Below are 24,642 nucleotides of genomic sequence, written 5' to 3'. Positions count from 1 at the left end.
ATCTTATGGGTTTGGGTGCTATTATAAATGGGAATGATTTCTTAATTTCTCTTTCTTCAGTCACTTCATTAGTATATAGAAATGCAACTCATTTCTATGCATTGATTTTGTATCCTGCCACGTTGCTGAATTGCTCTAGAAGTTCCAGCCATTTTGGGGTGGAGTCTTTGGGTTTTCCACATAAAGTATCATGTCACCTGCAAAGAGTCAGAGTTTGACTTCTTTTTGCTTTTCAGGTGCCTTTTATTTCTTTTTGTTGTCTGATTGCTGAGGTTGGGACTTCTAGTACTATGCTGAGCAACAGTTGTGAGAGTGGGCATCTGTCGTACTGCACACCTTAGGGGTAAAGCTGCATTCTTCCCCACGAGAATACTATTCACTGTGAGCTTTCTGTATACGGCTTTTATGATCTTGCGGTGTGTTCCCTCTATCCCTACACTGTGAAGAGTCTTAAGAAAGGATGTTGTACTTGTCAAATGGTTTTTTTGCATCAATTGAGAGGATCACATGGTTCTTGTCCTTTGTCTTATTAATGATGTACCATGTTGACTGATTTGCAAATGTTGAACCACCCCTGAAGTCTAGGAATAAATCCCACTTGGTGGTGGTGAATAATCTTTTTAATGTACTGTCGGATCCTATTGGCCAGTATCTTGGTGAGAATTTTTGCATCCTTGTTCATCGGAGATATTGGTCTGTAATTCTCCTTTTTGGTGGCGTCTTTGTCTGGTTTTGGAATCAAGGTAATGCTGGCCTCATAGAACAAGTTTGACGTTTTCCTTCCATTTCTATTTTTTGAAACAGTTTCAGAAGAATAAGTATTATTTTTTCTTTAAATATTTGGCAGAATTCCTCTGGAAAGCCATCCAGCCCTGAACTCTGTTTTGTTGAGAGATTTTTGATTACTGCTTCACTTGTTTGGAAGCTGGTTATAGGTCTGTTGGTTAAGGGTCTATTGGTTTGGGTCTGTTCAGGTTTTCTATTTCTTCCTGCTTCAGTTTTGGTAGTTTCTATGTGTCCAGGAATGCATCCATTTCTTCCAGATTGCTTAATTTATTGGCATATGGTTGTTCATAATATGTTCTTAAAATTTTATCTCCTTGGTGTTGGTCATGATCTCTCCTCTTTCATTCAAGATTTTATTAATCTGGGTCCTTTCTCATTCCTTTTTGATTAAGTCTGGCTAGGGGTTCATCGATCTTATTAATTATTTCAAAGAACCTGCTAGCAGTTCTTAAGGGACTGCTGTCTCTTAAATCACTTTCTTGCTCGGAAACACAAGATTTTATTTATGCCTCTTATCTAGTCAGCAAGCATTTAGTGAGAAAAATGCACACGAACTCTCGTCCAAATACTGTGCTGTGTGATAGACAAAGACAGGAGCACAGTCCTGCACAGTGGCTCCCAGCACCAGTGACGGTGCCAGGATGTCTGCAGACGTCATAAGTGCTCTGTTCTGATGGCACACAGGGAGGTAACACTGACGGGAGAGGGGGCTGCCGAATCCACGTGCTGGAGCAGGAGACCTGGCTCCAGGAGACAGACAGACGGACTAAGGAGGAGGAAGCCACGGCTGCTGTATTACAACACGAACTCCTAGGGCCCCAGGAGGGTGGCAGGGCAGCAGCCGGGGAACAACTGTGGGGGCGGGGGGATGAAGACCTGGGCCAGAGGGCGGCCGGGGCACTGAAGACTGAGTCAGGCAGGGGCACTGGTTGCCGAGGGGACGCCCCAGTCACAGTGGTGGGCCGTGGGCAGCCATGCGCTGGTTTGGATGGTCTCTGGATTTCTCACGTGGGTTTGAGGGGAAACTCAAGCAGAGCAAATGTCGGGGTAACAAATGACATCTGGCTGGGGGACACTGTGCTGGCAACTAAAACTAGGACCGGTGGGGGGGTCTGCCATGAGTGCTGGCGTCGTCAGCACAGAACAGCTCCCAAAGCCACAGAGAGACGAGATTGCGCAGGCACTGGGGAAGAAAAGCACTTCAAAGAGCTCCGACCTTTACGTGAGGGAAGCTGAACAAAGTAAAGCCAGGAATGCTCATCGGAGAAAGAGTCTGTGCCTGGCGCAGCATTCTGGAAAAGAGATGGAGGGAGGCTTTGAAGGAGGGTCAATGTGGTTCGAATGCTGCAAAGAGAAAAAGGGACGGGGACAACCTACAGATGGGGAATTATCAGTGACGGTGGGAAAACTCAGGTCGAAAAAGCATCATAAGGAAAAAAACAAAAACAACCAACCAAAGCCAGAGATGGAGAATATGTATCAAACTTCTTAGCAAGAGGAATAGAAGACAGGGGTGTGAGGAGGACTGGAGGCAGGAAAGTAATCACTAGTCATAGAAAGGGCAGGACATCGGTCCTGGGGGGTGCCAGTCATCCACGCAAATGCAAGGTCTCCCCACGGATGCGCAGACACTCAGATGCTCACACGGGCACTCGGATGCTGGCCCGAATGGGAGCGGAGTTAACAAGGCGAGTCTGGCATCGTTACTTTGTTTCGAAGTGATGAACGGTTCAGCAGCTACCTCCATGAAAGGAATACACCTCCATCATGCCAGCAGGTGATCGAAGACCCTGTATATTCTATTTGCCGCAGAACCAGGTTTTCTCTCGTGACCAGGCAGGCAAAGGGAAAAGCTGGTTATGGCCAACAGTGGAGGGAGACCCGAGACACAGAGCTCCCAGCCTCTCCTGTGCACTAGATCCCAGGGACAAAGCAGGCTCCCCTGGCGGTTTTCTACCCGTGGGAGGTGGGAGGACAGCAGGAGGCAGGGGTGATCTTCTTGTGGTTCTCACCGCCAGCAAGCGAGGCCGTGAAGTCTGTAACAGACTCAATACTTCCATTTCTGTTCTTTTTTTTTTTTAATTTATTTATTTGACAGATAGAGATCACAAGTAAGGAGAGAGGCAGGCAGAGAGAGAGGAAGGGAAGCAGGCTCCCTGCTGAGCAGAGAGCCCCACGCGGGGCCCGATCCCAGGACCCTGGGATCATGACCTGAGCCGAAGGCAGAGGCCTTAACTCACTGAGCCACCCAGGCGCCCCCCATTTCTGTTCTTAAGCTTTAAGAGTGGCTAGAGCTGCGGCAGCGGTGCCACTGTACCCTCGACACGCTTCGTGGCTGAAGCCCACAGCAGACCAGAGACTAAAGCTTCCTGCCCTTGGGGGACGCCACCATGTCCTTGATAAGAAGAGCCTGCTCAGTGATCATAGAGGGACCCTGCTTCCCGGCACAATCCCGTCCTGCTTGAAACACCGTGCTTCTTGGCTGACCCCGGAGCAGAGAGACTCTCCATCTTGTTTCTAAGTTCTCAGAGTCCTAAAACCTCACTCCCCTGGATGATAAATGAAATGTACAGCCTGGCACTGAGCTACTGATCAGAGGACACAGCACGTTACTGCCCCCACATCCCAAGAGAATCTGAGTTCTGAGCCTCAACAGGCCTAAGGGGCTCACTTCTTCCTCAAGCGGAGCATCTGGAACTAGTGCTGCCCAAAAGAACCTTCTGTAAGAAAGCGGACGTCCAGGAGCTGCCCCCAACAGCAGCCTCCAGCCTCACGTGACAGTGCATGACCACAGACAGCCCAATGCGGGAACTAAAATTATGATTCCGTGTAACTTAAAACAAAGGAGCCACCCGGGGCTAGAAGCCACACAGTGGATGACACAAAACTAATATCTACTAATATGTCCTGAGAATGTCTACTGCAGGGGTTCCAATCTGGGGTCCATGAATTCCAAGGACGCCCATCCAAGAACAGTTTTGAGAGGCTCTGTGGATGGTCTGAAGTTGCACCAAAAATTGCATATGTGTGCAAGTGCTTTTTCCTGAGTGTCAGTCACCTGCACTGGATTCTCAAATGGGCCTGTCTCATCACAAATGTAAACATCCGTTGTGGAACTGGGACCATTCTAGGAATTTCAGCACATTCTCAGTTCTAGTAAGATCACTTGTCCAAAACAGACTGAATTTTCCAGGAATCTGTTACAGGAACGGCCTAAGCCCTCCATTAAATATGTCTTCATGGCGACCTGGCTTGGGCCCTCATCCCTATGCCTCACGGAATCAACTCTGCCACCGAGGGGCTCGGGCGAGAAACCTCCTCAGCCTTACTTAGCACGTTACCTCATGCACTTGATTTGCCCACAGGCTCATTCACTCACTCATCAGAGCTCTACAAAGCGAGAGGACAAGGAAGGCAAGAAACAAGACGATCCAGCCTCGAGGCCCTAAGCAGGCGCGCGCGGCAGACAGACGGGGAGGCTTTGAGAGGCAACGGCCGGCCGGTCTGCAACAGAGGAAAGGCGGCTGATCCCACGTGTCCCCAAGAAGCAGTCAGACCACTCCTTCCCTCGCTGACTGTGCACAGCCAGGGGATGCCTCCCCCGGCAGGCGGCTGGGTGTTTACTCTCCAGAAAATTCGAAGCAGAGTGACTGAGAGTCAGAAGCACCGGGACAGGGAAACCGCAAGTGCAGCAAACGGGCTCGTGTGGAAAGCGAAGGGTTTGCACCTTCCCGCTGTCACTAAGGACCCAGGTGCCCTGGCTCTGGGACGCTGGCCTAACACTCAGAGCAAGTGGAGGATGGGAAACAGCAGAGGCAGGCCGACCTCGCCCCAGCCAAGGAGCCAAGAGAAAAGCAGATCAATCAGGAAAGGTCACTGGACCGTTCCAAAATGCGTGCATTTCTCAAGAGGGGAGAAGGAGAACTCACAACTGCGTCCTGTGCTTAAATACCTCCGCTGAAATTCTACGCGAGGCTCTGGCTCCAAGAGCCCGCAGGCTGCTCCGGACAGCCCTCGGCGGCGGCAACCGGGGCGCACAGACGCGCAGCCCGGCATGTGCTGGGCTTGTCGATGTGCGACGGGAAGCCAGCAGCCACCGCCCGGGTTTCCAGAACGCTAGAAAGCTACTGCCCGAGGCCATTCACGGCAGACTCACAGACTGACGCTGACACAGCAGGTTTCTCCAGGACTGAGCGTGGAAAGGTTTTGTTTTCTCCAGATTTCAGACAGTAGCAAAAAATAAAGACCAGGAGACGTTGGTAATAACCTAATTTGGGTTTGACTACACCTCCCTGCTCTTAAGATTTCTTGGGGCACCGGGTGGTGCGGTGCGTTAAGCAGAAGACTCTTGGGTTTCAGTTCAGGTCGTGATCCCAGGGTCGTGAGATCAAGCCCCGTGACGGGCTCCCCACCCAGCGGGGTGCCTGCCTTGGATTCTCCCTCTGCCCCTCCTGCCCATTCCCGTTCTCATTCTCCTTCTCTTTCTCTCTCTCAAAAAAATAAATAAGTAAATAAATAAATAAATCTTTAAAAAAAAAAAAGATTTTGATTCCTCTCCACAGACCTGCAGATTCTCAGTCATCTTTGTTTTTTTGGTCCTCTGCATGTTTGTGTTTTAATAATAAACAGAACCGAAAGCAGTGGGTAAGAACTCCTATGGGGCATCATTCCCTCCCCACGTGCAAAGCACAAGAAGGCCTGCCGAGAGTCCCCTGCCCCCTTTCACGAGTAAGAGTGCTCCCAATGGCAAACCAGGTTTTGGTGTCCCCTTCCAGAGCTCTCTTCAAAAACTGCTGTAGTGGCATCGCCTAAAAGTGTTAAATAATTCTGCAGAAATGAAGCCTGCTGGTCACCATCCCTTTTATGGCATAGGAGGAATTTCTGCCTCAGCCAGAAGAATAAAAGTAATATATCCAGGAAAGTGGAGTTTATCACATCTCTTCTAAACAGGAGAAAAATATTAATAATAATGGGGGTAATAGAAGCGAAGGAAGGCAAAGATGTAAGCCCTCTTAGGAAGGGAGCAGGGAGTGGGAATGTCGAGAAGACGGGTAGAAAGGGGGGGGGGACCCTGAGGACAGGTGGAAGGGTGCAGGGGTGCATGAAGATGAGTGGAAGGGAGAGTGCGGTGCCCTGAGGACAGGTGGAAGAGAGAGTGGGGAGCCCTGAGGACCGGTGGAAGGGAGAGGGGCACCCTGAGGACAGGTGGGAGACCCACACCCTATCCCCGGAGACAAAGATCTGGAAGGCGCGTGAAGTGGCGCGGCGTGTGGGGATGCAGACGCAGGAGCGCGGGGCTGCAAGGCCGGGGGCATTACCACTGAGAGCAACTCGTGCTACGCGGCCAACGCTTATAATTATAGAGCAAATCACCTGAAGCAGAGTATTAACACAGAAGAGAAAGCACCACAACGTCTTCTCTCAAACACAAAAACCCCATCATCATAAATTGCGCTTGCTACCCGTCAGTGGTGAGAGCTTGCAATTCTTTTTAAATATGCGTCTAAGATAGTACCACCTCCATCTCCTGTATTTCATTCATGGCCCACTCCTCGACATCAGCTCTTTTATAGACACTTAAAGAACTGACTTCAAGAGAAGTCAACTAGTAGATTAAAAATGATCATTTTAATTACCTAAAAGTGGTCAATTAGCCATGTGTTGAAACTACTTCAAATCAATTTAATGCATAAAAATAACTAATAAATTGTTACAAAGTACTTTCTACATTTACAGTGTCAAGTAAATAAATGGTCTATAATCAGAATCCCCATCATCATAAAAATAATTTAACAGCCACAAAGTCACCATGGTGAATCTCTAGCATTTATTCCCAGGACTGAAGACAGAAAATACTATATACATAAAACTGTGAAACAATGAGAAGTAAGGGTCACCAAGCTCACTGTGACTTTAAAAGTAATATTCAGGAAGATCTAAAACAGAACAAAACCCAAAACCCCCCAAATTCAAGCAAGAAAAAGAGACAAAATGGCATTTTACTTTTTTGATCAAACGCATGACTCTGACCAAGGACTCCAGAAGATAATATGCAACAAACTGTTTATTAAAAAAAGATTTTCTTTTTTTAGTGTGCCAGGTCTGGGAAAAAAATGGACAATCTATTTTCTGACCTGCTCCCTAATGGTGATTTCACTGCCACAGGATAAGAAAGCGCTCTGGAGAATAAGAGCCGATGGGAGCTGCCTCACGTTTCTTTGCTATAAAAACAGAAATTTCTATCCAAAGAAAAACAGTAATAAGGAGAAAAGGCTGTCAAAAATGTTCAATATGGGCTAAATGTTGCTGCTTCTCATTCTTTTTAAGAATTGGAAAGCTGTGAGGTCTGATGAATTAACCAACAAAGATGTCGAGGACAAGGAAACTGACCCCAGGCATATCTTCACAGCTTAGCTAGTGTTGTTTCTCCATCTATAAAAACTAGGACTCTCTCACTGCTGCCTGTGTTAGGTAATTAACAGCTGTAAAGCACCCTGGAAGTAAAAACTGCTAAATAAATAATGACTGCCAAAGAACTTTAACAGTAACATACTAAATCATAATGTGAAACATGGGCTGTGAACTCTACCGTTTTTGTTTTCCAATTAATAATGCAAGCAAGACCCCAATCTCGCAATGTGGCTTAGCATAGTATTAGGCAAGCAGGTTTAATGTAGGGACTGGAAATCACAGCAGGAATCTTGTTTTTCCTACAGCAGTTGACTCAACTTTACGTATAGTCGTGAAAATAAGGTCATGTGTTATTCCTGTGGCTACAGAAATATCACCATCCTACCTGTGTCTACTTTTTGGCTAATTCCAGCTACAAGCCATTTTACTTGAAAATCCTCCAAGCAATCAACTTTTGGAGAATTTCCTTTTATTGCACATTGATTTTGAAACCCTAAACCACAGTATGTTTTAAACTACTTTTCTAGGAATTAACGACACAAATAATGTTCACGTACAATCACTGCTCTCTACCCTTCCCGCTCACTTGGACTACAATATTTCTGAGATCGAGATCATCAGCCTCAGAATTTTGGTGCTTCTTAGACTTGCTTACTAAAGAGACAGAATGACGAGATTAGTACCAGTTCTACGACCTTGCAAATTTTTATACCAGTGGTGGTAGGAGCATGGCATGATGGCTGAGATATGGGCCAAGAGAGCTACCTTTATTATTCATAACTAGACTTGTTTTTTTCATATACATTTAAAATAACTTATGAATTCCAGGAAAATAAAAAAACAAACAACAAACCCCAAAAATTTAGAGCACGGAAAAATGAGAAAACCTTACAAATCAGACTTAATTCCTTCTCATTTAAAATATAACCTATAAAAAACCACAGTGTTCTATCTCAATCTAAAATCTGATCATGGTTCCGCTTATAAAGCATAATGTTCTCTGAATTATCTGCAGAGTTATAAAAAAAAGTAGCTCTAAGAAACAGTTTAAACATCATTAAACAAACAAATCTTGTGTATTATTATATTTGGGGAGAAAGTCATTTCCAGTGACTATTTCAAGGTAAAATTAAACATCTATGGAAGGAACCAAAGTAAAGGGTATTATTCATATTAAAATGCAAATATATAATTATATCCTCATAATACCCAAGACCTCAAATACCAGTTTTAGTGACTCATGTTAATTTAATTGTGACATTAGCTTTTATAATCATAGATGTAAAAAGACCGCTGTGTTCCAAACATGATGATCACACCAGTATCTCATTTCATGAAATTATTAGTTAAGATGAGAGCCTCCGAACAAGTTTATACTTGATTAGTTTCACTTACTTAAGATCCCTGAATAACTTAAGAGCTGTTTAAATGAAAGGAAAGAAGAAGGGGTTACTTCCGAGAAGCACCGTGTGTACCTCGCCATTTCCAGGCGGACCCTACGTTCCCCGGGACGGGGGCGAAGCCAGCGTACCTTCCAGGTGAAGCCACATCAGCCTCCCCTTCACGCTGACAACAGAGGCCACGCAGAGCTCTCCTGGGTTCCTGGGGTTGACGGCTTCGAGCTTCATGTTCTTCGTGAAACCCCGACTAAACGTGGTCTGAAAGAGAGAGACGGGACACTGAGCCAGGGCACAGCAAGCAGGTGCAGCAACAGAGCGGCCCGCGGGCCAAGCAGGGACGCGCGCACCGAGGCATGCGCAGGCGCACACAGATACGCGCGGCCGCGCATGGACACACGCAGGCGCACAGGCTCGCGCAGGCGCACCCAGGCACGCAGAGCTCATCCATCGAACAGGCTCACCGGAAGAGAACCGTGACCCCGTCTGCATCCCGGAACGAGAGCTCTGCGGGTAGACCGCAGGTGCCTACAGATAACTGTTGAAGGAGAGGATGGGTTCTCTGCCCGGCCCCGTGTGCGCCTTACTTCTACGGCATCACTGAGGCGCACATTTCTCCTCCTACCCTGTATTTCTCGCTCGCGGCAGGCCTGGGCACATTCGTGGGTGCGCGGAGGCGGCCTGAGTCTCCCTCTGGCATCGTTTCCTCCAGCCCGAAGAACATTCTTGGGCGCTGTTTTTAGTGTAGGTCAGCTGGTGGTGACATCCCACAGTTTTATCTGAAACCGTATTTATTTTACATTTGTGGCTTTTGGCTTCCTTTTATTTCTAAATTCACTTTTTAAAAAACTTACACCTAGGAACATTCACTCTTTTGGGTGCCCTGTTCCGTGACGGTTCGGGCTGTTAGATAAACGCGTATAGGGTCCCGCAGTGATAAACCTCTATCAACAGGCACAACAGTCCCTTCACCTCCAAAACGCCCTTGCACTGTCCCTTTGGTGATCAGTCCCTCCCTGGCTCCCAGTTTCAGGACCATGCACCTGTGTCCTGTTCCGAGAGTGTTGCCTTTTCCATGAGATCACCTTAAATGGATCCACACACTGTGTAGTCTTGCTTCTTCCACTGAAGCAAAATGCATCTGGGATTCATCCATGCTACTCCACGAATGGGTAGTTCGTTCTGTTTTACTGCTGAGTAGTTTCTAGGGCGGTGCCACAGTCCATCCATTTACCAGTTGAAGGACATTCGAGCAGTTTCCAATTTCTGGTGATTGTGAATAAAGCTGCCATAAACATTCAAGTGCAAGTTTCTGTGTGAACAGAGTTTATGAGTCTGCTTGGAAGACCATAACAAAATACCACACGCTGGGCGGCTTTAACAATAAAAATTTGTCTCGCTGTTCCAAAGGCTAGAAGTCTGAGATCACAGTGTCAGCAGGGTTGGCTTCTTCTGAGGACCCTCTCCTTGGCTTGTAGACAGCCGCCTTCTCCCTCTGTTGTCTCCAGTCTCTCCTCCATGTACGTGGTCTGTGTCCTAATTACCACTTCTGATATGGAACGAGTCCTACTGGACTAAGGCTCCCCCTTATGCCTCATGATACCTTAATTATCTCTTCGAAAACTCTAACTCCAAATACAGTCACACTGTGAGGTACTATGGGTTAGGACTTCCACTGTATGAATTTGGGGGACTACAATGCAGCCCAGAGTGCAGCTTTCATTTCTCTAGATCAGGAATTGCCGGACCATATGGTAAATGTATGTTTAACTTTCTAGGAAACCACCAAATTAGTTTCCATAGATCACGTTGCATTCCCACCAGCAGTGTGGGGCATTCCAGTGGCTAAATGCCCTCCTCAGCACTTGGTATTGGCAAGCTGTCCAATTTTAACCATTTTAATACATGTCCGGTGCTTGCTAATCATGACTTGAATTTGCATTAAATTAAATGTGGAGCATTTTTTTCACACATTTCTTTGTCATTTGTGTATCTTCCTTGGTGAGGTATCTGTTTCTCTCTTCATTCAGGAAGCATTAGCTTTGGTGGTTGATTTCTTTTCAGTACTCTACAAACACTGGTTCACTGTCTTCTGATGTCCCTTGTCTCTGATGTGAAGTTCACTGTCATTCAAACTGCTGTTCCTCTCTTTGGGATCTGCCATTTTTTCTCTGGATGCTTTGAAGATTTTTCTCTTTATGTCTGTTATCAGCAGTTTGACTATGCTGGGTGTCTTCCCATTTATGCTACTTGGGGCCCACAGAGATTCCTGAACCTGTGCATTTAGTATTTTCAGCTGCTTTGGTAACTTTTGGCCATTGTTTCTTCCTACATTTTCTCTTCCGTAGTCTCTGTGGCCATTTCTTCTAGGTCTCCAACTACATATGATATCACCCCTCAGGTCCCTGAGATTCTGTTCTCACTCCCCACACCCAGTCTTCTTTCTCTCTTGGTTCTTCAGATAGGATCACTTCTATCCTCAAAGTCATCAGCTCTCTTCCCTGTCACCTCCATTCTGCCTGGGAGCCCTTCCGATGAATTTGCTTATGTTAGGTATTATATGTTTCAGTCCTAGAATTTCTTTTTTTTATACTTTCTACTTCTCTTCTGGAACTTCCTACCTTCTCATTCACATTTTCTTCTCAAACTTTAGGATACATCTGAATCACCCGGAGAACCTCTTAAAAACAGACTGCTGGTGGCCCCCGGGTGGCTCCGTGGATTCAGTGTCAGCCTTCAGCTGAGGTCATGATCCCAGGATCCTGGGATGGAGCCCTGCATCCTCCCTCTCCTGCTCTCCCTGCTTGTGCGCGTGCGCTCTCTCTCTCTCTCTCTGTCAAGTAAATAAATAAAATCTTAAACAGTAACAATAACAACAACAAAAACACACACAAAAAACCAGACTGCTAGGCCTTACTCCAACGTTTGTGATTCATTTGATTTGAGGTAAGGCCACATTTGTATTTCCAAGAAGTTCCCAGGTGATGCTGGAGCTGCTGGCCTAAAGACCACACTTTGGGAATCACTGCTTTACATCGAGCTTAGTCTTAGTGGGAGTTTTAAAATAACATGTCTGCTAATTCTGACATCTGGGTCATGCTGGGTTTGGTCTCCATTGATTATCTTTTCTACTGAGAATTTTCCTATTTCTTCATATGCTGAGCAACTCTGAAGTCTGGATGCTTTAAATGTTATGTGGCAGAGACTCTGGATTGTGTTATGTTCTTCCCAAGAGCGTTGGTTTTTTCCGTTTTAGCAAGCAATTAACTTGTTTGGACTCAAACTACGCACACTGTAGAAGGAGCTCAAACTCCCACTCAGTCTTTTGTCCTTAACTAGGCTGCCTGGAGTTTGCCTGGAAAATACACAATCCAAAAAGGCTTAAGCAGAATTTATACACAGAATCTGTGGTTCTCTCTCCTGGCTCTTCCTTATCTGTGACTCCTTTCACTTTCCAATAGTTGCAGTTGCCCAAATTCTGTTATCTGGTTCATCAGGCCAGAAAGACTGTGATTTTTATATTGCTGGTTTTGTTACCTCATACATCAACTGTCAAAAAAGTCTGAAAAAAAAGTAAATCACACAACCCATCGTGTTCCTTCCAAGCAACCTGCTCCCCTCCAGATCTGCTCACTTTTGTTCATTTGCCACACCCCCAAGGTAGCTGTCTCGGTGTCCTGTCCAGAATCTATAGTTGACTGCCAGAGGGTCAATTCAGCCAAGAAATACTCAGCCAATACTCAGAGCAAAACTCCCTCCTAGCATTATTTTTAAATAAATATAAAATTTTCCAAAACCATCCACTACTATACATTTCAATCAGACATTACAATACTGAAAACATCTATTTTGAAATATATAAACTGAAATTAACAGGTTCCCGTAAATAACAGAGGCTACATCCTTATGTGACCCATGGGGAGAAACTGAGGTTATTCACAGTGACAACTCTTTGTATGCAGGTTAAGTTGTAAATGCAATTATATCTTTATGTAACCGGAACAAAATTATCCAGCAAATGTTGAGAAAGCAATCTGCACTTTCCCTTTATGTTTCTTTGGAAATAGGAAACACAGAGATTTTAGGTGGGTTATTTTTCTGCAAGTCATCCCGCCCCGTCCACATCTATGTATTGAGCTTCTTTTTGATAATACGACTCGATAGGCTGCCTGAAAAGCCTCTAAGTAAGTTAAAATGCATTTTATCCTCCTTAATAAGGGAAAGCGACAACCGCATAACCTATTTTCGTTTCAACTCACTGCTTGAGGGTAATTTATAAAGATCAATAGCAAAACTGTTACCTGTGAGTTTATTTTACTAAGCATTTGCCTGTGTCAATCCATTTCAGCCCTGCCTGGAGATTGTTAAACGTCCCCAGGGAAATCCACTTCCACACCACCTCTCCTCTCGTACACACAAGATGTGTGATTAAAAAATGAATTCATAATAAGCATTCCATTAAAGAGCACTTGTAGCGAGCTAACAAAATTCAGCAAAGCATCGGTAATGCAATGCACATGCCAACAGGCTGATAACGACCCTGTCGATTAAATAAACGGAGGGCCAGAAACAAAGAGGGCATGTTTGTAACAAGTGCATTCCTAATGAACACGCCAGCATATTCATTAGGAGCAATTTCATCGTGGAAGCTAAATCCTGAAAGCTCAGAGGCCACCTGGGGATGCGGCTACTTGCTCCACGGCGACACCGCACACGGCCAGCTGCTGGCGGAACGGGAGCAGAGGGTGGGTGGAAAGCAGCCGCAGTGGAACCATGTTGTCACAGAAGAAAGCACTCCCTATGTACAAAACTAGGGGACATGGCAGGATTTCCCTCCTTCCCAAGGCTGGAGAGGCAGGGAAGGGATATTCCTTTTGTCAGGCAGAAAGCACAACTCCAGGGGGTTGGGGGGATGTGGTAAGTATGTCCACGACCCTAAGTGAAAGGGGAGGAGGCCGGGACTCTGTGACAGGAGATGGCACTATGGTAAAGAGGCTAGTGAGACGCTCTGGCACTTGATCAGCCCTGGGAGCTGGCCCGCAGCTATCCTCATGGTGGCATGCCCACACAGCGTCCCCATCCTACCACCTCGACTCACCACGCGGAGCTTTCCACGCTGCAGAAGAACCTTTGTGCAAACGCAGCGTCGGCCAGGAGAAAGGCCCTTTGGTCATTTCAGAAGCCCTGGTTTCCAACTCTGCCACTGACGTGTTTCCATGTACGTGAGTACAAGCTGGCCCGCCGATCAACCTACTTCATTCTTCGAAATCCACCTCTGGCTCATGCTCGCTACTGAGCTTCTCCAGGAAGCCAACCCCTCTGCCTCTCAGTTCTCGTGTGCTATGAGCCCCGCAGTCCAAATTATGGGGGGGGGGTAGGGGAGTGCCAAGGAATCAGCAGCTCTAAGAGCACATGCCCAGAGAAGGTCTTTGATTTAGGAGCTCTCTCTCTCTGTACTATCCACTATCCCCAACTGGAGGACTGAGTCTTTTTTTTTTTTTTTTTAGCATAAGGAATTAACTTTCATAACTGAATGCATGTTTAACATACAAGGCTATATATTTATGCCCCATTCTCAGAACAGAAATAATAATCCAGATCCCTTTTCATAGTTCCTAGGGCTGATAAGGTTTCAATGAATAATTTATAAGCTACTTTATATGACCAACTCCTATAACTAAACGAGTACACATGCGCGCACACACACACTCACCCACATACACACTCACACAGGGCTGTTCATGGGCCATCAAGCCAACAGCTCTACTTGAACCAGGAAGCGGCGTAAAGTAAGTGAAGCAGAGAACGGCCGGGCTAGCGTCTTACCGAAGTGATCCAAGGAAAGACGCTGACGATCCCATACTGGGAATATAGCTCAAGGGCAGAGCATCTCCTATCCATGGGCTTACCCACAGTGCGCCCCACGCAGCAAATACACATGCAACGGTGGCAAAAGGGGCCACCCAAAGGTGTCCTCCCCTCTCTACAGTACGGACTCGTGGCTGGAACAATTCCCCGGCCATGGCACGTCTCCCAGCCTCATCCATGGCAGGTGTGGCTGAGGGACTGGTTCTCGCCAGCGGAAGGTGGGTGGTGTATCATGTCAGTATCAGCTGCCGTTGTTGAGAAGCAGAACGAGCTGCTCCTTCCTCCCTTTCCTTACCTGCTCACTAGATTTCGGATGATGAAGCCAAAAGGCTCCTGGGAGGCTGAGACTCACTGGCATAAGCACGTGCCGATCACAAGCACCCTGGACCGTCTTCTGTCACTACGGCCCGAGTCACCCTGATACACAACCCGAAAGAGGACTTTTCAGGACTACAAAAGCCTTATGCTCCTGTGGTCCACGGCAGCCCTCTAATCTCGCCCAGGGAATAGAAAGCAGCTGACAAAACTGATGGTGGACGCCATCTGGGAGAGAAGGAGTAGCAAGAACCAAGCTGCTTACATTTCTGAAGCAGAAGGGAGGGGCTTCTTCTGTCCCGTGCTGCTTGTGATAATCAGCCCAGTCGAAGTCCTGGCCAGAGTAACCTGCACGGGGCGAAACACAGACAGAACAGCCGTCGTCAAGCTCAGAGCAAACGAACAGCTTTAGAGTTGGCCTCTCATTAAAATAATAAGAGGTCCAAGACAGGGCCCCAGAGGGTGAAGTCCTCCTTGCTTCCAGATGGCGGGTCAGATTCCTGAGAACGTGGGAAAATGTGAAGTTCAACATGCACGTAAGGTGTACCGTCGTTCGTGTAATAGGGGCCCTGAAACCAGGCCAAGGTGGGACGTGGGGGCGGGGTCCGATCTGCTTTGGGGGAGAGCAGATGAGCCAGGATACTACACACCACACACCCACACAGCACGTTTGCAGAAATCTACAGGAACTCCTCCCTCCACATAAATCCTGAGTTCACGTGAACCTGCTTCGTGGTATCGTCATGGGAACCGTGAACCTTTATTGGAAAACACCACCTTGGGGGATAGTTTCTTAAAGAGTACCAGTAGGTGGACACGTAGCAAACAAGGAGCTGAGGTTCTCCCCAGAAAGCCTGGAAAGGCACAGAAGGCAGCAACGGCCCTGCTTTAGGGGTGCACCACAGAGGAGGAAGGAAGGAGAGAATTGGCAAAGTCAGGCCTGTCTGGGTGAGGATCTGGAGGGGACTGGAGACCTGGAGGGAGGGGGTTCGAGAAACAGCTCTTCCCACATACTACCCTTAATGAAATACAGATCTTACCAAGGTGGATTTTTCCCGTTCTTCATTCATTTCATGGGGCAGGAAGGGCACAATTAAGAGTCATGTCATGACCACTGTGATAAGACATGGGAGAAGGTCTTGGGAAGGTCATGGGAAGAGGAAACTGTTCCAAATCTTAAAATAAGCATAACACTGGGTGTACAGTTTAACCTGGAGAGCGAAACACCTTTTCCTGTGAGTGTCATTTGCATTTCCTGTGAACACAGGACAGCAGTAGAAGCCAACTGGGATCAACAGAAACCGTGTAAAATGTCACCATAACCTTCACTTGAGCATTCCCTCTTGATGGGTTTAAGAGTATGGAAAATAAATCCACAAGGGAGTTCTTAAGTATGTTTTTGAGCCGAGTCCCCATTTTTTCTTCCCCATATCATCGTAAATCCTACACCTGCAAATTCACTTACCATGGGGACTTGTAGTTCCCAAATCCCACAGCTGCAAAGTGACTCCAGGAACTCTTCGCTGAAGAACGTCGAGAGCCCGGTTGCCTCCCACCTCCGTTTGTACTCCCAAGTACAAGGTAGTGTTTTCTTTTCATTAGGGAAGCTCAATTTACCCAGTTTCTTTAGAAGATGGAGATGGGGTTAACCAAGAAGGCAGCTGTCCTCTGGCCCAGAGCCTGACCCTTGGCCCTCCAATCTGCTGCTGACCATCACTGGCAGAAGCACCCCCCCTTTCTTCCTAAGACATCCCTATCTTTCTATAAAGGCTGACAACTCCTCATTTCTTTCCAACAAGGAGTGACAATTCTTCAAGTTTTGAGATGCTGTACTCTTCGAAGAGAGTTTCAAAGAGATTCTGAAAGTTTTTCCACCTGTCTTTGCCCCCAACCCCTCTCTCCAGAGCCAGATGGAGATTTCCGGCAGGGCTTTCCAGAAGGGACCCTCTCCTCGGAAGTTTCTGGAAGGGACCAAATCAACTTTTTTTCTGAACACTTATCAACAAAACATGTTTTCAACAAGATCACGCAAGTTTCTTTAAGATTCATAAAATCTCCACTTGGGGAAGGGCTTCTCTGGAGCTGTTTGAGAGCAAATCTTTACATTAATGTGTAAGAACAGAAGAATTTGCCCAAAGACAGCTCAAAATGCTGAGAATCTATGTGACGTATCCAAGGAGGACATCTGGGATTTGAGAGTCAGCTCTCCCCAGAGCTGCGTGAAACAAGGTGAGAACCACTGGAACCTTCTGTGCCCGACTTCCCTTATTCACAAAGCAAAGGGAAGATCTTTAAGGCACCTCTAGCTGTTGCATTTCATAACCGAGAGCCACCACTATTCATTATTCTACCGTGGCTACTTAGGATTTTTTCCCGTCCTTCTGTGGTTAATTCCTTCCTCTTTTCCTGTGAGAAAAATGTGGCAGAGTAGATAAAGAGAGGTTATGAAACAAGGTACTTCCTAAAAGCTCTCCACGGAATAGGGGAAGACAAGATAAATCCTGCAACAGAAGGACCCCATTCGTCTGGGGTTGTGTTAGGCTGACTTCGCTAAGGGCAAGATCTCGTTCCCTTCCGATGTCTCTTCCTGGGCCTCTGCTGCTTAGTAACTTTTGTGAGCCGACAAAAATTTCATCAAGATCATGGGGGAAGAGGCCATATAGGAAAAAATATATATATAAATGAATAACAACCCATTTTCTGATATACTATAGAAACCTGGGTATTCTTTATAGTCAGATAAAACTTTCCAACGTAGAAGTCACCTCTACTCCCCCCACAGAGGCATGAGCTGGGCTTTCTATAATCACATTTATAACCATGAACTTCCCATGGGCTTCAACCCACTCCATCAAATGCCGTGCTCTCTGGTTTCTTAGACCTATGTTCAATCCCTCTCTATCCAGTCTTCCAGACTCTCTCTACGGGGAGCCATTTTTAATCTAATGATTTCAAGATAGAACCAAGACTTGTCGGGTACCCACACAACGATGGATGATTCTACCCCCAAAGCTCTTCATTTCCTTGACTATCTGAACAGCCTAGACCTCTCCTCCTCCTCCTCCCTCCTCTTGGGAACCTTTATTCACTTCATCACTTAAAATTCTTTTCCTTCAGGCTGATAATGAGCTCGCTCTTTGTAAGGCAGTTTTGTGACAGCTCAGAATATAACTGCTACATAAAAACAAATTGCAGCGGCTTATATAATAGAGACAACAGGGGTCAATTATACTCATTAATCAACAAAGACAGAACAAGAAGTACTGAGGCTTAACTGTAGCTAGGAAAACATGTTGTAAACCCAGGAGGGAGGAAAATAACAGAGGGGGGAAAAAAAGGAAATCAAAACCCCTTGGGCTATTAAAATCTGCAACAAGCTGCCACAGGGGACCGCTGAACCATGGCCACTGGAGTTATTTAAGCTTTTATTAGTGTTTATTCTGAACGAAGTTCCAACTGTTACGGGTCCAAAAGAGAACAGGTCGATGACCCATTTCCTTATGATACAAACTAATTGGCACAAGACAGCCTCACTTGCAAACATTACTATTGGACATGCAAGTGGGTAATTCTTTAAGAAAACAGTTTGGCAGTAAAAATGTTCACGAACTGTGACATGACAATTTCACAACAGTTTCAAAACAATCCTGAAAACTGAAAAAGTGTCCTACGTTAAGATACATACAATGGCATTATTACTGCTCAATCTGGGGATGGGGACCACTTTACACCCCCAAATCAGAACAGAAATGAAACTCATCCAAGATCCATGGAAAATCATACAGGCATGAAACTGCACACAGTTTATTAAAAAAAATATGAAAACATTATTGCTACAGGTTTAGATGGAAAGACTGCCTGGCATAAGCATATACAGAATTACCAAATTTATAGAAAAGTATGCAAAGAAAAAGACCCGAGGAAATGTAAGGAAAGCTTAGCAATGGTAATTAACAACACAGTTATCTGGATGGTGGGACTCATGGATATTTTTTTCTTCTGTCTCTTTGTATTTTCCAAGTCTTGATAGTGATCATAAATTATTTCAATAAAAATTACTTACAAGTGTAGCACCTTTGCTCCACTATGAAAGATAAGGCAGTAGTCAACCAATGGAGAGGTAATTCACACGTGACCTGAGATACACCATGAGCACCTCCCGAGAGCCAACCTCCAGCTTCTCATTTGCTAACAGAATCCTGATTTTATCCGGTTCCTACAGGAAATCAGGACTCTCCTCAGCACCACAAAGTGAATCATGACAACACCATACAATCATGGCAGTCTTCTTGACCTCTGCACCAGGAAGTGAATCACCACAACCACCCCCTACATAATCATGGTAGTCTCATGCCCTTTGCACCAGGAAGTGAACCATGACAACCATGAGATAATCATAGTAGGGTGGAGGTTAGGGTAAGGGTTTAAAAAAAGACATCCTTCTGTAATAAAAGAGAGTAAGAGCTGCTCTTCTATACTGAGTGAATATGAAAAAATTATACAATCTTCAAAAATAACATCAGCAAAAAAAAAATCACCTTTGCCATCTATCCAACTGGCAAAATGGAGGACAATAATAAGAATCCACCACTGTAAAGACTGTTGGGAAACAGGTGCTTTTATGCATTTCCAGTTGGCATATAACTCAAAAAACCACCACAGATGTCAACTGGGCAATGTGTCAAAACCTTTAAGAAGGTGTCTCCTCTCCACTCAAGCATTTGCTCATGCACACAGTCAATCATTTAAAAGCACTGATTCAGTGTGCCTATTAAGGCACAGTTCTAGTACCGGGCATGCAGAAGCCAAAAAAAAACGACAAAAACCCTTCCCCAGGCAAGCGTACATTTCACTGAGAGCAGACACATAATGTACAAATATAAAAAGTCAGACAATCAGAGCGTTACAGAGAGAAGCAGAGAAGGGGCAGAGGGAGGGATGTAAGTCTTGAGGAAAAGCTGAATGTCTGAGGAACTGAGGAAGGAAGCCTTGTGGCCATCTGGGGGAAGGGCGGGCCGGGGGAGGGGCCAACAACTGTGAAATTCCAGGAGCATGTCTGGAATGTTCTAGAAAGAGCAAGGGGGGGGTTACTGCAGGGCTGGGCAGAGTGAGCTGGGGTGAGAAAAAAGCAGTAATTCCACTATGAAGCATCCTACAGAAATAATAGGATTGCTGTGCAAACATTTTATGCATCAAAGCAGATGAGCCCAATACACACAAACAATGGGGATGTGTTTAAATCATTTCTTTACCTGCAAATCATGGAACTTTCCAGTCACATAATGTAGGAGACATTTTGCCAAGTAAGTGGCAAATTGGTGTGTATAAATAAGTAAGTCGATACACAAAGGTACATATTCTGGGAAACAGAAATCTGAAAGCATATACACCAAAAGAGGTTTCTTCAGGACAGGAAGTTCTCTCCTTTTTCTCAAAATTTTAAAGAATGAATACATTATTAAATCTATGAATTTTTTTTAAAAAAAAGTAGTCTCTAAGCGATGTCTGGTTAAGTATCTGTCTTTGACTCAGGTCATGATCCCAGGGAACTGGGATCGAGTCCTGCATCGGGCTCTGTGCTCAGCAGGGGAAGTCAGCCTTTCCCTCTGCCTGCCACGCTCCCTGCTTGTGTGCTCACTCTCTCTCTCTCTGTCAAATAAATAAATTAAAATCTTTTTTTAAAAAACATTTTATTTATTTATTTGACAGAGATCACAAGTAGGCAGAGAGGCAGGTAGAGAGAGAGGAGGAAGCAGGCTCCCCGTGGAGCAGAGAGCCCGATGTGGGGCTCGATCCCAGGACCCTGGGATCATGACCCGAGCTGAAGGCAGAGGCCCTAACCCACTGAGCCACCCAGGCGCCCCAAATAAAATCTTTAAAGGAAAATCTTTAACAAAAAAAAACCAGAAGTCCTAAAAAGTAGTAACACTTTCTCAAACAAGGAAATGCATTTAATTCAATCGCTTTTCCCTGAATCTCCAGGTTGCCGGCCTCTGGTTCGTTGAGGGTAAGAAGAAGATGAAATAGGTCGAGCTGTCCCCTGGCGCCAGGAGCCACTGAGAAGGACACGCGCACGGTGCGGGAACAGCGACTCCGAGATGGAGGCCGACGGGGCGAACGGGGACAGAAGCCGGGGGAGACACCCACCACACCACTGAAGAGCACACGGCCCCACAGGGAGAGGTCCACCTCAGAGCACGCTCACAGCACGAGGTGTAGACGCAGGAGTCCCGTGCACACCACACGGGTGGCAGCGGGGCCACCGACGTCAGGGCGCAGACGCAGCCCCAGGAACCAGTCGGCTGACTCCTGAGCCGGGCTTCCCAGCGGTCCCTCAATGCCACGCACCGTGAGTCTGCGCACAGGCTCACGGGCAAGAAGGGAAAGACACTCGCAACTGACTAAAGCCCTTCCTTTGGCTCATGCTGTTTGCTAAGACCTACACGCTGCGCCCTCCACCCCTACCCCCAGCGAAGTCTGCCGGGTCCCTCACTTCCTCAGCTGACATTCAGTCAGGTCCCCCCCCACCCTCCACATTCATTTCCAACTGAATTCTTCTGTGTTTACATTCATAGAATAACGCAGAGGCAAAAGAGCCCTGGAAAATAAGGAAACGCGTGGAAATAAATTAAGTCAAGTTAGTATAAACCCGAGCCGTGCCAACTTCCTCGTCTTTTAGAATAAAAACCAACGCTGAACCACATTTAACGTCGATAGGTGACACTATGACACCTGATACACTTCTTTATCACAAAATATTAATCTGAATCATAACCGTAATGTTAGGAGGTGTGGATGTGTCCCCAAGAGGGAGTCCAACATCATGTCAGGATCAGCCAATGGCAAAGCCACGGCAAGCATCCTGAACAACGAGACTGAGGATACGTGAAAGGAGGGAGGCTGTTTCCAACCACTGGAAAATTTTCAGATATAAAAAAATGACCCAAACAGTTTTACTCCCCCAATTCTTTTCAACCAAAAGTGAATTTTTGTTCAAGAATCAACCAGAAAGCCAGAAATGAGAACAGACTTCCAAATCCAGTAACAGGATGGACGCTCTCGGATGGAGACGGCATATAGTAATAATAAAAATAATTACATAGCTCCAAAGAGAAGAAAATCTCCAGATTCCAAAAAAGCCACGAGGGCCACAAAGGCAGAGCTGACCCGTCCGGGGAGCGCTCGGAGCCCACATGGGGTAGAAAACAGCCATGGGCTGGAGAGAGCGGAGCCACAGGGATCACAAAATGCCTGGTCCCCCTCCGATGCCCAGTCTGTGACAACAGGACAACGGGACCAGGCAGACTTAGGAGAGAAGGGGCAGACACAGCTGCTCCCAGCCCAGGGCTCCTAGTAAGTGGAGAAGAAAGGAGTGCCATGCTCCACCAAGCCAGAGGCCCACGTGGGCATGCGGTACCATTTTACAATTTTGTACAGCACAGGCTGAGAAATTAACGTGACATTCATTCATTCATTCATTCATTCCTTGAATATCCAGGGACACCTCCATGTACCAGGCACTGTTTTAGGTGCTGGGGATACAGAAGTGAATAAAACTGGTTTTTAAAATCCTTACTTTCTGGTGGGGGAGATAAAGATGGTAATAAATAAATACTTCCAGGACTTGTAAAAATCCTACAACACTGGGTGGGTCCTAACACAAAGCTAGATGGAAGGAAGTACTTTGCTCTAGGGATTCTCGAACTCCCACAGAAATCACCACCACTGAAAACTAGTTCACAATGGAAAATCACAACCCACATAACGGAACAAATGAACGTGAGCGTCAAAAAGGGGTTTAAAACAAAATAACCGACTAGGGATAAAGAGGGTCAAGGGCAGCGAGCCCCCAAATCCCGGACTTCAATGTCCTACCATGCTTCACACACACGCACACGCATGTACACACACACATGCACACACACACACACACATACAAGCTGACAAAGCCTCAATCTCACAATGATATTTTGATGAACCTTCTAGAAAATTACGGAACAAACAGAAAGGTAATATGTATTTTATGTAATATGTAACGGTTGAACAGCTAGTTTACCTAACAGAATACTGACAATACATTTGAAAGCACAGCTAAAACAGATAATTCTGGGGGTACCTGGGTGGCTCAGTGGGTTAAGCAACTGCATTCGGCTCAGGTCATGATCTCAGGGTCCTGGGATCGAATCCCACATCGGGTCCCCACTCAGTGGCGACCCTGCTTCTCCCTCTGCTTGCCAGTCCCCTTGCTCTCTCTCTCTGTCAAATATATACATAAAATCTTCCAAAAAACATAAATAATTCTGTAAATACATACACATTACCAAAATTGTCTCAAACAGAAGTGGTAACCATGACTAAACTTAACCACTCAAGGAAATAAATTCATAGTCAACAGAACACAAACTAGAACAGCCCCAGCCAGATGGTTTTACAAGCTAGTTTTACAAAACCTTCGAGAGTCAGATTGTCCATATCCTACACACACTGCTCTGGGGGGACCTGCCTTACAAAGGTGGCTGGATAGGAAATAAGCATGCAAAAACCAGTGGTACTCCATTATACTGGCCACAGTCATTACGAAAAAAACAAATGAATTAAAAAAAAAAGTATTCACAACAGCAAGCAAAAGGACAATGTACCTCGGAAAAATTCTAGCAGAAGACTGAAAGTTATAAAGAGATAATATAATGAAATGTCAATTTGTTTCAATTAATTAAGTCCAACACACTGTCGATTAAAATCCAATGGGATTTTTTATAGCGTCTTCCAAACTGATTCTTATAAAATCCAAATTGCAAAAATAACCTGCCAAAAGCAACCAAGATAATTTTGAAAAGGAAGAAAAAGTGGAGGGAGTCGTCTGATGGATATCGAGACATAAAGGAAAAAGTATTTATGCAGAGAGGGACAAACAGACCAGCAAAGCAGAGTAAGAATAGACAAAAGGTCCTCACCCCTTACGGGACTCCTTGTGTGCCAGTGGTGGCTTTACAGATCGGAAAGGAAATCACAGACTATTCAATTCATGACGCTGAGACAATGGGTGAATCTGAAAATCCAATTCAACTTCAGAGAAAGAATAAAATTGTTTTCTTTCCTCGTGCCACGTGCAACTTCACTCCAAGCACATTAAAAAGAGCTAAATACAGAAAATGAAACCTCAAGATTTTTAAAGAAAACACAGAGGAACATCAGTAAAGAAAGATTTCCAAAGACATATAAACAAATCATAATGGAAAAGGCTGGTAGTATTTGACATTACAATTTCATATTTCAATATAACATAAAATACCATGAGAAGCGAAGCAACGCGCCACAGGCTAGACTCTGACACGTGGTGAAGTGCGTGGCCAAGAAAGCATTCATATTCAAATATAAATACTTCTATAATCAACAGAGGAAGGGCAAAAAGTATAATCAACAACGGAAAGGAAGTACAAATTGCCAACAAGCGAACGAGGAACTTCTCCACCGGGCCCGTGATTAGGGACGCCAAAGTGAAACAAGGAGACCCATTTCACAGCCGTCAGAAGGGCCATGTTCAAACCCAACGCACTCATGATAGCGAGGAGGATGCAAAATGTGAGGCCCCAGCAGCCATCCCACGGCTGGATGCATCCCCAGAGAGACCGCTCCCACTCGGGCACATGTATGCAGAGGCATATCTGGATGTCACTCACGACACAGAAACCAGGAACGACCTGCAGAGGCCCTCAGTCGTTTCGAGGATCACGGTCTGCTCACACAACAGGCAAAATGAATGAATCATCGATACGTGCCAATGTGGAGGAATATCTACAGGACGCTACAGCGTGAGAGTCGCGGCATCCTACCGTGTGCACATATTGAAAAGATCTGCTGTCGA

General features: G+C 45.8%; 1 protein-coding gene across 2 annotated transcripts in view; it reads right to left on the bottom strand.

Annotated features, from left to right (window-relative positions):
* Positions 1-24,642, bottom strand: part of SFMBT2 (Scm like with four mbt domains 2) — a 225,793-nt gene that overhangs the window by 52,763 nt on the left and 148,388 nt on the right. For both annotated transcript variants that reach the window (XM_080812563.1, XM_080812564.1), the window contains 2 exons: positions 15,043-15,125; positions 8,729-8,855 (listed from right to left, as the gene is read on the bottom strand). In XM_080812563.1, coding sequence (XP_080668689.1) covers positions 8,729-8,855; positions 15,043-15,125 — 210 coding nt within the window. The remainder of the gene's footprint in view (positions 1-8,728; positions 8,856-15,042; positions 15,126-24,642) is intronic.

This window comes from Martes martes (genome assembly GCF_963455335.1).
Source record: "Martes martes genome assembly, chromosome: 8".
In the NCBI taxonomy this organism is placed as follows: Eukaryota; Metazoa; Chordata; class Mammalia; order Carnivora; family Mustelidae; genus Martes; species Martes martes.
The sequence above is the reverse complement of the archived record's forward strand: the minus strand, read 5'-3'. Positions and strand labels throughout refer to the sequence as shown.